The 16,117-nt window shown below is 44.2% G+C and overlaps 1 protein-coding gene and 1 non-coding gene across 2 annotated transcripts; one reads left to right on the forward strand and one right to left on the reverse strand.

Annotated features, from left to right (window-relative positions):
- Positions 1 to 7,148: 7,148 nt before the first annotated feature.
- LOC149284201 (3-ketoacyl-CoA thiolase, mitochondrial-like) lies at positions 7,149 to 13,882 on the reverse strand. The gene is made up of 10 exons (XM_089497031.1): positions 13,867 to 13,882; positions 10,975 to 11,141; positions 10,702 to 10,830; positions 9,962 to 10,078; positions 9,458 to 9,605; positions 9,113 to 9,288; positions 8,808 to 8,937; positions 8,289 to 8,359; positions 7,477 to 7,631; positions 7,149 to 7,233 (listed from the first exon to the last, which is right to left on the reverse strand). The coding sequence occupies exons 1-10, from the start codon at positions 13,880 to 13,882 to the stop codon at positions 7,149 to 7,151; spliced, it is 1,194 nt and encodes a 397-aa protein (XP_089353157.1).
- Positions 13,883 to 14,617: 735 nt separating this feature from the next.
- LOC149284202 (small Cajal body-specific RNA 18) lies at positions 14,618 to 14,702 on the forward strand. The gene has a single exon (XR_016277863.1).
- Positions 14,703 to 16,117: the final 1,415 nt, after the last annotated feature.

A 16,117-nucleotide genomic window follows, 5' to 3' on the forward strand; every position in this document is an offset into this window, starting at 1 on the left:
TTATGGTTGGAGGTAGACCATGTAGTTACCTTGCATTGCATTGAGGTAGAACGCCAGGATATGACATCATATTTCAGATTACAACTTAAATGCCCCGTAAGGAGGTCTAGTTACATCCAGTACACTGTTTATTGGAGATCTTCTTATCTCACTAATTGGCCCCAGATCACAAACTGCTTGGCAGGACGGTGGGACATCTCGGCAGGACAGTACCCAATTATCCTGGTTTGTCCTGATTTTGGGACTCCCACTGTCCCTCCGGGCTACAGATGTATCAGTTTTAGGTTCAAGGATCCAGTCAGGGCCACATGTTAAGGAAATAGTTATAATAATGTATTTGATCTATTCTAGATTTATTATTATGGGAATTGGGGATTATTTTTAACTGTTCCCCACAGCTGGGACTTGCGTGTGGTCGGCCCGTGGCAGAAATTACTCTGTAAACTTCTCCTTCTCTAAACGTTCACCGTTTTAGAGAATGTCCCCTAAATATTACCCAGAGAAAACCGAAATAGTTCCATTCGGCTGCCGACAACTAGCACCATTCAGACGCTTTAATAACTCTGACATTAAGCCTGGATGAGGCTCAGGTTTCCATGCAGCGCGACGTGGGCTGATTCCACAGCATCCAATCTGTTCTCCAGAAACCGACTCCTTCACGTGAAGTGTAATCGGACGCAGAGGCAGACGGTAACAGAAATTCCGAGAAAAAACCAACAGCCCTCCCTTCAAAAAAACCCTTTATCACGAAATAAACTAGGATCGGACCTCTGTGTGCGGGGTACAGCCATTAGACGGCACGTTACCTTCCTCATTACCCTTACGGCTACATTTGTGTTCTGCTGTATCATAGAATCCTCGGCTACATCACTTGGAATTTTAAATATATATATTGTTATTGTAGCTGGAAACTGATTTTTAATAGAATCTCTTCATAGGCGCACAGAGGCCCTTTATCAGTCCCATCACTCCTGTGTTCCAATGGCCCTTTGTCACTCCCATCACTCCTGTGTTCCAATGGCCCTTTATCACCCCCATCACTCCTGTGTTCCAGTGGCCCTTTATCACTCCCATCACTCCTGTGTTCCAATGGCCCTTTATCACTCCCATCACTCCTGTGTTCCAATGGCCCTTTATCACTCCCATCACTCCTGTGTTCCAATGGCATGTTGTGTTCGCTGAGCCAAGTATAAATTTAAAAGGCTAATTGATCGTTAGAAAACTCTTTTGCAATAATGTTACGGACAGAAATTTCCTTGTAAACAGCTGAGTGACCTCAAGAAATGTACAGAAATGTCTTTAGGCAGCTGCATATTAGTCCTCTCTGTTCTACCTCATTCTTTAGTTTTTAGTTATTTTGGCCCTACATTACTTATTACATAGATCTAGCAGGGCAGAAATTTCAGGAACTGATATGTGGCATCCTACGGCAGCGCCACGTTTACAGCCACTGAGCTCTTCACTACGACCCGTTTTACTGCCTGTGTCTGTCTATGGAGACCGCTGCCTATGGGCTCGATTTTATACACCTGTTTGCAATGACTTCGGCTGAAACACTTAAGCTCAGTAAGAGTGAGTTAGGTGGGGGGGGTCCACATACAATGTTTCATATAGTGTCCATACAAAGTATACATATTTCTAATAAATGTATTAAGGGGTGTGGGAAATGATTGTATATACTTGTATTTTGTAATTTACCATTATACTACCGTATTGGCTCGGATATAGGCCGCACTTTTTTCCCCCACTTTAAGTCTTTAAAGTGGGGGTGCGGCCTATATTCAGGGTCTAGCGCTCGACGCCCGGGACATGCAGTCCCGGGCGCCGGGCAGGCAGCGGGGTTAGGATACAGATCCCCCGCAGCGGTGCAGGGGACCTGCATCCTAATCCCCGATACGCTCAGACAGCCTCCCCTGCCAGCACTTCCCACGGGGAGGGGGGGTGCCGGCACGGGAGGTTGTCTAAGCGCATCGTGCGGACCGTCCGCGCGATGCGTTTTACCTCTGCCCCCCCCCCCCGACTTACCGGAGCAGACACCCGGGAGTCTGCTCCGGTAAGTCGGGGGGGGGGCAGAGGAGGACAGTGGCAGCATATCTCGGGGGGGGGGGACAGTGGTAGCATATCTCGGGGGGGGAGGAGGACAGTGGCAGCATATCTCGGGGGGGGGGCAGTGGTAGCATATCTCGGGGGGGGAGGAGGACAGTGGTAGCATATCTCGGGGGGAGGAGGACAGTAGCAGCATATCTCGGGGGGGGGACAGTGGTAGCATATCTCGGGGGGGGACAGTGGCAGCATATCTCGGGGGGGGACAGTGGCAGAATATCTCGGGGGGGGACAGTGGTAGCATATCTCGGGGAGGGGGGACAGTGGTAGCATATCTCAGGGGGAGGAGGACAGTAGCAGCATATCTCGGGGGGGGACAGTGGTAGCATATCTCGGGGGAGGACAGTGGTAGCATATCTCGGGGGAGGACAGTGGCAGCATATCTCGGGGAGGGGGACAGAGTGACAGCATGTTTTTTTGGTGCTTTTTTAAAGAAAAAAACATTTTCTTTAAAAAAACACCAAACTTTTAGGGTGCGGCCTATATACGGGCCAATACGGTATATCAGATGCACAATTTCTCTTCAGTTACGTATCCACGAATAGCTTAGCTTAAGTTACGAAAATAGTTTCTCTTGGTAAAAGGTAGACTAAATATATGGTCGTCACAAAAATTTTGCCCGGCCTTCCCTTGGGGACAAATGTTTTCCAACCCATGGTCCGCAAAGTGTTAATAATAGTTCCAGTTCATTTAAGATCACTTCCGAGGATATATTAGAAGTTACGTTAACTTAACGCCAACTGCGTATCAATAAAACACTTTCAAAACGCACCAAGATTTCATCGCCCTCTAGTGCCAGGCGCTGGTAAGACATGTGCCCAAACATTACCGGTACTACCACATCAAAAATGCTACATTTTACCAATAACATCAGCATTACTCCTAATTATCAATGCCAATAGGTAAAATTATAACACAGCTCTCTGTAAGGTCCGGGTAGTTGCCTTATATGAAGACCAGACGGTTCATAATCCAATACGGCCATAAAGGACAATTTAGAAGGTTGCATGTCCCAAGCAGTCTATTCTTCTAACATTGAATCTCCTGGTGTTCACCCATGAGTATATATTTCACCTTGGTTATTTATGGTTATTTTTGGTAACCGGATTAAGCGGATAATCTCTTAACATCAATGACTGTGATCAAAAGGTATCGCAAACATTAGACGGGTTCGCTTTGCACGCATGGCATAGTATAACGCGTAACTCAACGGAAGGATTTTCAAAGGTCTGCGCTAGACCGTGTCTGGAAAACGGAGATTACCCCACATCAAAACAAAGGGGGTATTAAAGCAGAACATCTCAAGCACCCCCACCCCCTCCTCGAGCCCACCCTCTGTCAGACAGACGTTTTAGGCAGATGGCTAGGATGTGCTCTGAATAATTTAAGATAATAAACCCCAACCCAACAAGCATGGCTTTAATAGGCTTTTTGGTAATTTTGTGTCATTTTTAAAGTATCAGAAACGTTGGTAATTTTGTTATATTGCACAGCCCGGCATCAACACGTTGTATTGATAATTCTGTATTTTGTCGATACATGTAACACAGTAATGGATGAGCAAAGGCAGCGTCGTAGATTCCTCGTAGAACATACGGATCCAAATGCTGGCACAGCATATTAGCTGCAGCGATCGATAACAGCCAGTTCCTAAAGCAAGGCTGGTTAGTTATAGGTTGATTTAAAACAATTACCATGGCCCGGGGCAATTTGGACAAATTTAGCAAATTATTGGCAGATTAAGTTTTTGCCACATCGGCAAGACATACAGTCTTTACTGGTTTCACTTACTCAGCTCCAAATAGATGTCGGTGTACCCGGCCCTGTATATAGCAAATTTAGGCTCCGTTTCTGGCAACAGTAACTGGGGACTGTATGGAAACAATCTCCTAATTGGTAATTCAGCTCCGTGCCTTCCATCTGGAGACAGTTGCTGTAAATTGTTTGTTAGCCATCTTTAAAATACGTTATTTAAGCGTTCCTGTGAGTTCTTGCTGATAGAACCTTTTCTTTGCGTCTGCCTCCTGTCTTGCGGAGATCCGTTTCTCTTGCTGCCCTTTCTGTATTTGCCAAACGCACAGTGTGGATTTCTCCTTCTAAACACATTATGTGTAAAGGACGCTGTACATTGCAAACAATTCTAAACACATACGGATTATATACACAGTCATCACAGCCATTAAACATTACACCACCAGCTGGGGATACTGCCACCTAGTGGTTAAAGACGACAATGCAAGTAAAGAAACTTTGTATTAACTCAACCGCAGTAAAGAATTAAAATGATGAGTTCTGTTGAACTTGTGTCGCATTCTGTCAGGAGACCAAGACAGTTTATATTATAATTTATATATAGCGCCTTCTCCCATATCTGGATAGAAAGATATACAAGGCAGGGACTGCTACTTAATATCTGACATTCTATGATTCACAGGCTTTGGAGTGCCTTTTTTTTTAAATTTTATTTAAAAGCAATAGACATCTTGCAGACATCTGAAACATAATGAAAGCAAGTGCTGCCTAAACTGTTGGCACTATATAAATAAAAGATAATAATAAATGGGGGAAGCGTTGTTTGTCGGTGAAGGGGTCCTATGCCGGGGACAATAAAGTAGGGCTGCAACTAACGATTATTTTCATAATCGATTAGTTGGCCGATTATTTTTTCGATTAATCGGATAAAAAAAATGAATGTAAATTTATCATTTATTTAAAATAATTTAATAAACAAATTGTTAAATACAAACGCAGAATAAAAAAAAAAAAACTGATAAAATGCATTTCTTGTCTTTATTTCCCAACCAGCCCCCCCCAATTTATGCACATTTGAGCCCAGGCTTGCCACGCTGCCTCCCACATATTCCACTCCACACTGCCCCCCACATATGCCACTCCACGCTGCCTCCCACATATGCCACTCCACGCTGCCCCCCACATATGCCACTCCACGCTGCCCCCCACATATACCACTCCACGCTGCCTCCCACATATACCACTCCACGCTGCCTCCCACATATGCCACTGTGCCTGATACGCCTTATACCCCCTGATACACCACTCCATCCTCCCCAGACATGCCACACTACCTCCCAGACATGCCACGCGGCCCTCCCCACATATGCCACTCCAGTCTACCCCCAGATATGACACTGTGGCCCCAGATATGCCTTATACACCCTGATACACCACTCCGTCCTCCCCAGACATGCCACACTACCTCCCAGACATGCCACACTGCCCTCCCCACATATGCCTTATATAATGTATATGCCTTATACCCCCAGATATGTCACTCCGTCCTCCCCAGATATGCCTTATACCCCCCAGATATCTCATAGTCCCCTCATAGAGTCACAGACCCATTCACATCACACTGACATAATACTTTTATAAATAAGTACTGGGTTAATCTTCACTGCCCCCAGGATTTAGATTCCCCTTAGTTTGCCCCCCTTTATCTCTAACTGCACCTTAAGTTAACTTTATTAAATTAATCAAATTAACCCTCAGTCCTCATCATTAAATTAACCCTAAACACTCCATTAACCATAACTACCCCTAAATTAACTCTAAATACTCCATCAAAACTACCCTAAATTAACCCTAAACACCCTATTAACCATAACTGCCCCTAAATTAACCCTAAACACCCCATTAACCACAGCATCCCCTAAATTAACCCTAAAGACCCTGTCAACCACAACAGCCCCTAAATTAACCCTAAACATACCATTAACCACAACTGCCTCAAATTAACCCCAAACACCCCATTAACCACAGCTGCTCCTAAATTAACCCTAAACACCCCATTAACCATAACTGCCCCTAAATTAACCCCCACCTCCCCTAACTTTCAGTAGCCCAAATATTAATTTTATACTTACAGTTAGATGAGTGTCACAGCCATGTGGTTCTGGCCTTCTGGGAGAAGGAAGGGGGCGGGGCCAGTTGTCACAGTGATTACAGGGAGGGGCTGGTAAGTAGGAGCTGCTGCTGTGAGTCACTGAAACGGATTATATAATGAGGGGTATTTTTCAGAGCGTTTACTCTGAAAAAACCCTCATTTAATAATCGATAAAAATCGATTCAACTAATCGATAATGAAATTCGTTGGCAACGAATTTCATTATCGATTATATCGATTAGTTGTTGCAGCCCTACAATAAAGATAACACCTTCCGTCTGCTTAGTAAGAAACACCGTGAAGAACTGACATCTATGCATTGTTACCGCGACGCCATACCACTGGCACGCGCGTCAGTCGCACAATGTATAGATATTTTTGTCCTAAACGTGGCAAAAAAACATTTATTCCATAGGTAGATGGAAGAACTGCAAGCATCAGAGCAAGATCTATTCATTTCAAGCCATATTTTATTTTTAATCACACAATGATAAACATTACCCGTAACGCTCTTCTCCCTTGTAGGTAATAAGAATATCATCAGGTGCTTTACTATGGAAAATCATAAATCTGCAAAAAACAACATTGGGGTTTAACCCAAGAAGCCAAAGAGTGCATCTTTGCGTCATTACATACTCCATAAATCAATAAAATGGTTAAAGTTGCAGCATTTCTGAAGGTCCCAACATCTCTACAGAACCGTAGGTGCCTATAGGAGCGACTACAGCTAATCAAATGGGGGGGGGGGATAAGTGCAATATTGTTTGTCATTTTTAAAAATACAAAAAATAAAATATACTTGTATTTTTATGGTTTACAGGTGATTTTTAATTTCTAAACTGCTTAAGGGTGTACGTAGTTCCGGTTTATTTAGTCATTTACAGAACAAATAGGCACAGTAGGTAGAGTCAGAAGATTAGCAAGAGGCACTTTTTATATATTGGATATTCAACAGTTTTCCATTAATTACACCCACGGAGGCAAATTTGGCATATTTTTACCCTCTGTTTTGCATTCATTGGGTGCTTTATTGAGTGTTTATGCCTCACAGGCTTTAAGTGCATTCGTTCCAATGTTACTTTTCAGGTCATTTATATCTTTACAGCTTCACATTTTCCTTGTTCAGTTGTTTCCTAGGGCGTTAGGCTACGTTCTCAATGATGATCGCGATGCCTTGCCCTCCACCTATGCAGGCTGAACCCACCGCGTATTTACCGCCACGGCGTCTGCGGGGGGGAAAAAGGAAAACGTGGTATTAAAAGCAGGAGATACCCTGGGTCATAATTACAAAGATATCTACTTGATATGTATACCATACGGTGGGTGCAGGTAAAGGGAAGACTCTACAGAACACCCCCCCCCCAATGGATTTGCAAGGTGGAGACATTCACATGATGTCCGCTCCATACCATAAGGAACGGCAAATAAAAAAACAAAAAACAAAAAAAACAATTGCTGTCGATACTTACCGGAGCTCATGGGTAAGGTGAGATATTATTCTCGATCCAGACGCAGCCAGAGGATGCCCCAGGGCAATGGCTCCTCCATTCACATTCGTCTTCGCTGGGTCAAGATCTAAAGCTTTCTCTACCGCCAGATACTGGGGAGCAAAAGCCTCATTTACCTGTTAAAAAGAATGAAACATTTGCTCTTAATGACGAGTTTTATACAGAACGTCAGAGCCGATTTAGGACCGATACTGATGGACCCACGAGATTACTTAGCAGCAGCCCAGATGCAGACCCTCATTTCTGTCTGTTTACACATAGATAATACGAACCGTACACAAACATCAAACCTCTGCTGCTGCCGCCCCGCGCTTCCGCCCGAGGCTTACATGACGGAAGGTCGTGTCAGGCCGTCGCTTCGTCACAGAAGCCCCAGCGGAAGCGCCGGCCGAGGTTGTCCGCATCGCACAGATGTTCACCGGCTGCCGGAGAGGAGGATCCAGGTCCAGATTCCAGGGATATGGAAGTCTTATAGTCATTTGCTCTGAATATGTGTTTTATATTTGAGCAAATACAGTAAATCTGGGGCAAATTCTGGTGTCAATTTTATTTACAGAGCAACATGTAGCAAGTTCCTGTGTATTACGATGCAGCTATGCCCCATTATTGGCAGTACTTTTTAGCCAGCATGTAACCAGCCATACCAGGGAGTCCGGTTCTCTTTAAATTGTCTATTTCCAGCTATGCTTTTACAAATATCCCGACTGAAGGAGCAGACCAGACGGTTCCATTACCAGAATCCACGCGAACAGAGGAATAAAACAAGGTCGTACCTCTACCAGATCCATGTCTTTGAGAGACAGCCCGGCTTTTTTCAAAGCTTCAGAAATGGCAGGAACTGGGCCTAGAAATGAAAACCTGTTAGATTCAAGTAAATAAACACACACAGCACTACTGTATCCGTATCTCAGGCTAGTGAACTAATCTTATCATTCACAGCCAGTATTTGACAGGTCGGGGTGAAGATCATTCGGGCGATAACTGCAGAAAGAGCGACGTGCTGGAGCACTGACCATGCGAGTGGCGCCACCTGCTGTTTGTACAGGTGAACTGCAGGGTCAGGCCAATAAATCTTTTTTAGCTTTTTATTCTTCTTTACGGGGTTGGGGGTAGGGAATATTATATTATATATATATATTTTTTTTCATGCACTACACAAAACACCTGAAGTAGGTGGCGAATGACGGTAATTACAGTAGTTTACTTTATGCCATTCGTCATACTATAAAATTGAGAGGCAGACAGCTATCAGTCGGGATAATCGGGACAGAATTAGAATGCACATCTCTTACCAAATCCCATAATCTTGGGGTCACAGCCGGATACGTGGTAGGCGACAATCCTGGCCAGCGGGGTGAGCTTGTGCTTGGTCGTGGCATCTTCACTGGCTATGATCACCACGCCGGCTCCATCGCATATTCCCTGCAAGTAGAGAAAACGCAAAATGCAGAATAGTATGGATTGAGCACAAGAATATATAAATATAAGATATAAAGATAATACTCAAGGGTGTAATAAAATTAACAGCATCCACAAAGGAGGAGAATTTAAATTGCAGCTTTTAACGTATCACAAGTTTAATCTTCAGCTTTCTCACCGAAGCATTTCCTGCAGTGACCAAACCTTCCTTCTTGAACACTGGTGGGAGTTTAGCCATCTGCTCCAAGGTGGTCTGTGGCCTGGGGTGCTCATCTTTGTCCATCTTGATGGTTCCTTTCTTTGACTTCAGTTCAATAGGGGCAATTTCTGTCCCAAAGTATCCTGCGTCCTGAGCTGGACAGGGGTAGAGAGGGGTTTATAGATGAAAAATACATGAAAATTAAATGTCCACAAAATAAGTTTTCCTATGAAATTGCATACTAAAGAAATAAAAACAAAATAAAAAAAAAAATAAATAAAAAAAAACAAAACACGTCTGAATAAAAGTTCCGGGTTCGCTCACCGGCTTTCCATCTCTGCTGAGACTGGAAGGCGTACTTGTCGCAATCTTCTCTGCGGATATTATATTTTTCGCCCAGGTTTTCGGCTGTGATGGCCATTGGCGTTTTAATGTGAGAGTCTGTGAGTCCGGCCCATAGCGTGTCTTCCATCTATCGGGGTTAAAACAAAACCCAAAGTTATGTATAAAAAGACAAAATAAATTAAATAAAAAAACATAACCCGAAATTATTGAAAATCTGAGCAAACAAGCACAAGAAAGAGCTAAGGAGAGCGGTGGTCAAACACCAACAAAATGAACCTACAGAGCTTTTAGCAGAGTTCCTGGGTTCTGATAACTAGGGAGCAGATCACGGACTCGTCACAACCCAGCTTCCAAGCCGACAGCTGCCCGTATGCGACAATTCAAACCCATGGCTTACGGCACAAATAGCCACAGATGAGACCCAAGAATCTCTATTAAAGCAGTCCGACAGTCATAACACACCAACAACATCACAGATCGCACCTTGAGGTCCATTCCGAGTTTGGTTCCGAAGCGGATATTTCGCACGGCGTACGGAGACTGGCTCATGTTCTCGGCCCCGCCGCACATAACCACCTCTGATTCACGGAGGCCGATCTCCTGCGAAACACCGGAAAAGGGTCAGCTCAGCTTATAAAAACCACAAGAATATATAATGTTTTGGATTTATTTGGTCCAATTTTGGTGTGTTAACCATACTTTTATTATAAGTAAGAGACACCAAAACTGGACAGAAATAACATATACACACACACATAAATATATATATATATATATATATATATATATATATTTATTAATATATTATTAATAATTAACAGCAATCACACTCCTATCATGCCCAGGGAACAAGTACATTCTAGAACCTGGGCATGATAGGTGTGTGATAATGGTTAATTAGATATATATATATATAATAATTTTTCTTGTCCAATTTTGGTGTGTAAAATATTTTAAGGTGGGGGGGGCATATTCGGTTCGTTTTCGGCCAAGTGAATCCTGAATTTTCGGTGCATCCCTAGTTTATACTACTTTTTAGTCCTGTCCACCCATTGTACAGCGCTACGGAATATGACGGCGCTATAATTATTTGTTTTTTATAATAATGACTGGTGACAAATTAAGCAGTTATTGTAACGTTTGGGTAGCATTTTGTTTTGCAGCATTGTGCAGCGTGGGCAGGCGAAATAAATCTCTTTCAGTTATACCTAAACACCCCGTACCTGACAGCCATTCACGATGGACTGGAAGCCGGATCCGCAGAGCCGGTTAACAGTGAGAGCCGGGACGGGAACGGGGACTCCGACACGAAGCCCGACGTGTCTGGCCAGATAAATGGCATCCGACGAGGTCTGCAACAGCGAAGAGGTTGAACACACATTAGGGCTGAACGAGGAGATAAAATCCGCCAGCGCATGCAGAGACACACCCCAGCAGGGTCTAATCATACGTGTGCGTGCAACACAGCGTACATACTTAGTATATAAATACCGTACCTGCGCAACATTTCCAAATATGACACTGTCCACTAAATCAGGAGCCACGTTACCGGCAGCCAGCGCGGCTTTGGCAGCGATTTCACCCAAGTCTGTGGCGCTGTGGTCCTTCAGCAGACCCCCGTAGGTTCCAAACGGGGTTCTTTTAGCAGAAACAATAAAAATTCCTAAAAAATACATTTTACAAAATAAAGTAAAAAAATTGTATGTTTAAAATACATGCAACTGTCAAGGCATCATCAGACAGTAAGAAAAACAGTCATATCGTAGGAAAACGCGGACGGATGGGTTGCACAGAGGCTCTCTTATGGCCCCCGGCTGGTTGTACTTTAGAGAGGGTGGTAGATAAGCGGAACAGCTCATCGGTAGAAGTGGTAGTGGCTAATACAGTGAGGGTATTAAACATGCATGGGACAGTGATGGGAGTGATAAAGGGCCATTGGAAGACAGGAGTGATGGGAGTGATAAAGGGTCATCGGGGGTGTTGTGAGGGTGTAATCGCAGAGCTTTAACAAAAATCTACCGGAGATCGATAGAAAACGTAACATTCGGATCGCGCTGAACAGCAAGTGGGTTTAAAGAAAGCATGGCTGCCGGTACTCTCGCTGTTCTGTATATAAGGGCGACGGTGCAATACATGGAATGATACAAATAGGAGTCCCGAGGGCAGTCAGACGTTAATCAGGAGCCACATTAGCCAAACGTGCGCACTAATCAGCATTCCGGCTCCAAAGGTTAACCAATCGCTCCACAGCGACTGCGCGGCACGGCCGGGGGTCATACATTGCGACCGGTGCGGTGCAGCACGCAAGACTCAGACCTTAACCCCTTCACCACCGACGCCATACCTCATAAATCATCAGTTTGCCGACCTTTGCCACATACTTCAATAATAAAACTAACTCAGATAGATGTCCCCCACGACTCCTCATCCTCCTTTCCTACATTTAACCCTTTCTCTCCATTCACAGAAGACTAGGTTCATGCTCTTCTTCGTTCCTCTTGTCCAATCACATGCCCCCTTGATCCGATGTCTTCTCACCTTTCTCGGTCTCTCTCTTCTACCTTGTTCCGTACACTAGCTTATACCCTCAACACCTCCTTCTCTACTGGATCCGTCTTACCTTCTTTGAAGCCCTCCCCGGTCCGGACTGATCTGCCCAATCACCGTCCCACCACTCTACTACCTCTCATCTCTAAGCTTCTTGAAAGCTTGATTCCCAACTAAGCTCCTGGACTCCAACTCCTTTCTTTAATCCGGAATCCGTTCGACGTTCTACTTTTACCTCTTGTTATACGCTACTTGTTATGTCCCGCCTACCCATTGTACAGCGCTGTGGAATCTGACGCCGCTATATAAAGCAAATAATAATAAAAACCAATAAAAAAATATATTTTTTTTGTTACCTGACCCTAAGGGGTAATCTTAAAGTATATCGGGTGTGTTGGGGGTTAGTTAAGGGTTTAATAATAAAAAAAAAAAAAAAAAAAAAAAATTAAAAAAATAAATAAATAAATATTAAAAAAATTAGGAAACAAAATTAATTATATAGAAATATCTGGCAGACTTAAAATCAGGACAATTTAACAAATATATTTTTGGGTATTTTTACTAGCTGTGACCATTTATCACCTGTAAAAGTGCAGATAAATAAAAAAAGCCCAATTCGTCCCAAAAATGAATAAATAATATATACACACACTCATAGAAAATCATTAAAATTGCTCTGGTCCTGTAGTGTGTGAAGAAGCTCTGGTCCTTCAGGGGTTAATCAGTCGTTGGTCTCGCCTCCGATTCAGGAGCCCTGTCCTATTCCATGCATGTTTAAATTCCCACACTGTATTACCCTCTACCACTTCTGCCGGGAGGCTGTTCCACTTATCCACCAAACCTCAGTATGGTAAAGCTTTCTTACATGATCTCTCAAAAAGTGCCAGTGGGGTTTATTCACTAAACTGGGAGTCACCAGGCGAGATTAAACACGTCAACGCCTTAACTTTATTAAGCATTAGGAAGGGGCAGCCACGATGAGCATCTCCTGCAAGAAGGCTGGAGCTGGCCCTGTATAATGTATAGTTTAATCTATGAGCAGAGGCAAGAAATCTCGTATTGATGCAGAACCGGCTGCTTCTACTGGAGAAACTCACCAGGCTGGCTGCCATAATCTATAGGTTGGCAAGAACAGCGTTACCCTGCCGGGGAATTTCATTTAGTGAATAAACCCCTGAGGGTGAAAAACACAATATGGAAATCTGGAGACACTGAGACCTGCTTGTTAAACTTTCTAACCCACGGAGAATGTATACTGCGGTGTACATAAGTGGAACAGCCACCCAGCAGAAGCCCTGCATTCAGGAACCATATGTCTATCCCATGCATGTTTACATTCCCTTGCTGTATTACCCTCTACCACTTCTGCTGGGAGGCTGTTCCACTTAACTACCACCCTCTCAGTAAGGTAGAACTTTCTTACATCAGGTCTTTAGTGGTGAAGAGGTGTAGAATAATTAGATGAGTTCAGCGGTGGAATTTGATTGGCTGGAGTTGGTTATTTGATTAATAAGTCAGGGACTGACAATTATTTCTAGGATTCAGCCTGAATGGAGTTTCCAAGATGAACAGCTCTGTCCACGAGGGCCGTCCTCAAAATTTATGTCACCCCCACTAGCCTTCAAGTGCAAAGGAGGCAACAGCCCCCCCCACTAGCCTTCAAGTGCAAAGGAGGCAACAGCCCCCCCCCCACTAGCCTTCAAGTGCAAAGGAGGCAACAGCCCCCCCCCACTAGCCTTCAAGTGCAAAAGGGGCGACAGTCCCCAAGTGCAAATGAAATGTGTGACACAGAAATAACCCCCTCTATTATATTTGCACCCCAGTATTAGCAGGGCAGTTACCTCTGAGCAGGGCCATGGTCGGGTTGCGGGGGAAGCTCTCTCACACACGGGGGGATAAGGTGACCGCTGTCCGCCTCCTCTACTTCACACTAATAAATACCAGGCCCGTAGAGTCACCTCTCACCCAAATCCGCCCCCCAACTGCCGCCCCCTCACCACTTGGTCCAGCCCACAGGGCTTGCAGCTCCGCCCCCTACCCAGCCCCGGGCAGTGGATTGGACCGGGGGAGGGAATTCCGCCAGGACTTCCTTTCTCTCTGTACCCTGAGACAGGAAGCAGCCGGGATAAAAGCAGTAAGGCAGGCCCTACCCCTTCCGCCACGTGCAGAGAGAACGAGAGCGTGGACCGAGCGAGGTATGTAGGCATTGAGCGGCTCCGTGGCTTACGGTTTAACATCTTTGTCACGTCTAGGGGTGTTTGCCCCTAATCCCAGAGTGAATGGGGTAGATTATTGGGATCCGAAGGGTTCTGTTCTGGTCAAACAATAGTTAAGCATCCTAGTTGGTGCTTTTGTCACTTCTATATCACAGCTGGTTTCCCTGCTTGAACACAGGTGACATCGTTCAGAACGCTTTTTTTTTTTTGTCTCTGGCCATTCTAATGAGCGTTTATCCCCTATTTACCTAGAATATGATGGCGCGATGCAAATCAATACATCATTTGCCATCGTTCTCGGCTATGGAATCTTTTAAAGGGTTAACACATGAAGCCTCTGGGGTTCTGGCCCGCTTGTGTCTGGTTTAGTGACGTCTGGTCCGGGATGACTAGCCCACTGCGCAATCTGAGTTCTACGGAACCATATGGTAGAAACCGTGCTGCATTGTAGTCTGAGACCGGACATTAACTAAACCGTTTGATAGAGACCCAAGTAGTCCCAAAGGCTTGCAATCTAATGCGATTCAGTATTATCCCAAGCTGGGCCGTCACCGCATGTGGGCAGGGAGCCCCCAACATCTACTCGATGGCCGTGGAGATATAACTTCGCTAGAGCAGCCAGCCTTTTATTTTTATTTAATGCATTTTTGGGGTTGCTGCATTAAAAACAGAGTTTTAACCAATGCCGCACCCTGCATAATGCATAATTCAATGGGTAAAGAGACTGAAGCCATCTCACTGATTTACTTATACATTATATGGGGCCAGCCAAGCAGTCCCTGCTGTTAGAAGCTCACCAGAGATGGACCTTTTATAACGGATAGAAGCTGAAATACCCCTTTACTGAATAGACCCCTTTAATTTTCTCGGATTGATGTAAATCGACGATTGTCTTGATGATGATTACAGAAACTGCCCGTAATCGTTAGAATAATCGTAGCTGTCTGTTTCTTTTTCGCAGAGCCGGAAATCTGCCGCAAGGGGAGCGCGTCGGACCCGTCCGCTGGATCGTGGCGTTGAAGACTTAATGAAGAATCTGCGTTTTTTTTTTTTTGTTTTTTTTTTATGAATCTTTTTTTATTTGGGTTTTAAATTTGTAGGTATACAGTTTAAATAAAAATGCTCTTGGGTGATGGCGTTTAATGTGCAGCGTGACCCCCGTGTAGATGGCCAGCTCCTTATCCAAAAGTCACACTAGCTTAGCCTATTTATCCCATTTACCCCTCACAGGACCCAAGAGCATTTTTAGTTCAGTGTGTTAAGCCTCTACCTCTAGGACCTCATCTGCTTAATGTTTCCCTCTATTCACGCCATCAGACAGTCTACGTTTAGTCACCTGACCTTGGTAAGAGCCATCAAGAATCGGGGACCTAAAGTGTCGCTAGCTGGCGATCACACAATCACTTTGCAATTATGTTTTAAAAATAAAGTAAATTTTTATTAATGCTTTTATGGCATCAGCTGTTAATTTGTTTCCTTTTTGCATAGGCGACACAATGTTGTCACATGACACTTTTCCGGCGTTATTTTGTGTTGTTGCTGGATCCTGATAGTGTGTGTTATTACATCTTTAGTGTTTCGTACACAGAGCTCGTCCAATCCTGTGATTTTTTTGGGGGGGTTTTCAGAAACCTGTCCCTTTTTTGGGATTTGAATAGCATCTACCCTAATAATCTTCTATTCTCGGAGCTCAGGGGCATGGGAGGTTATTAGTTATTTAGTGTATGTGTGCACGCAAGTATTTAGTAAACATAGTACGAAGCAGCACCCGCATTCTTAGGATGCAAGCATAGATACCCTACAAAATATGGGGTTCCAAACTTTCTGAAAAACATACGTATATATGTGCAAAAGCATTTTTTTTAATATTTTACCG

The sequence above is a fragment of the Sceloporus occidentalis genome, unplaced genomic scaffold (genome assembly GCF_023333645.1).
Source record: "Sceloporus occidentalis isolate IW3139 unplaced genomic scaffold, rSceOcc1.0.p SCAF_97, whole genome shotgun sequence".
NCBI lineage: Eukaryota > Metazoa > Chordata > Lepidosauria > Squamata > Phrynosomatidae > Sceloporus > Sceloporus occidentalis.

Bases quoted from the DNA above. Each gene is read 5' to 3' on its own strand.
- LOC149284201 (XM_089497031.1), bottom strand. The intron at 9,606-9,961 runs GTGCGATCTGTG...TAACCCCGATAG, and splicing joins AACTCGGAATGGACCTCAAG to ATGGAAGACACGCTATGGGC. The intron at 7,632-8,288 runs GTACGACCTTGT...TCTTTTTAACAG, and splicing joins AAGACATGGATCTGGTAGAG to GTAAATGAGGCTTTTGCTCC.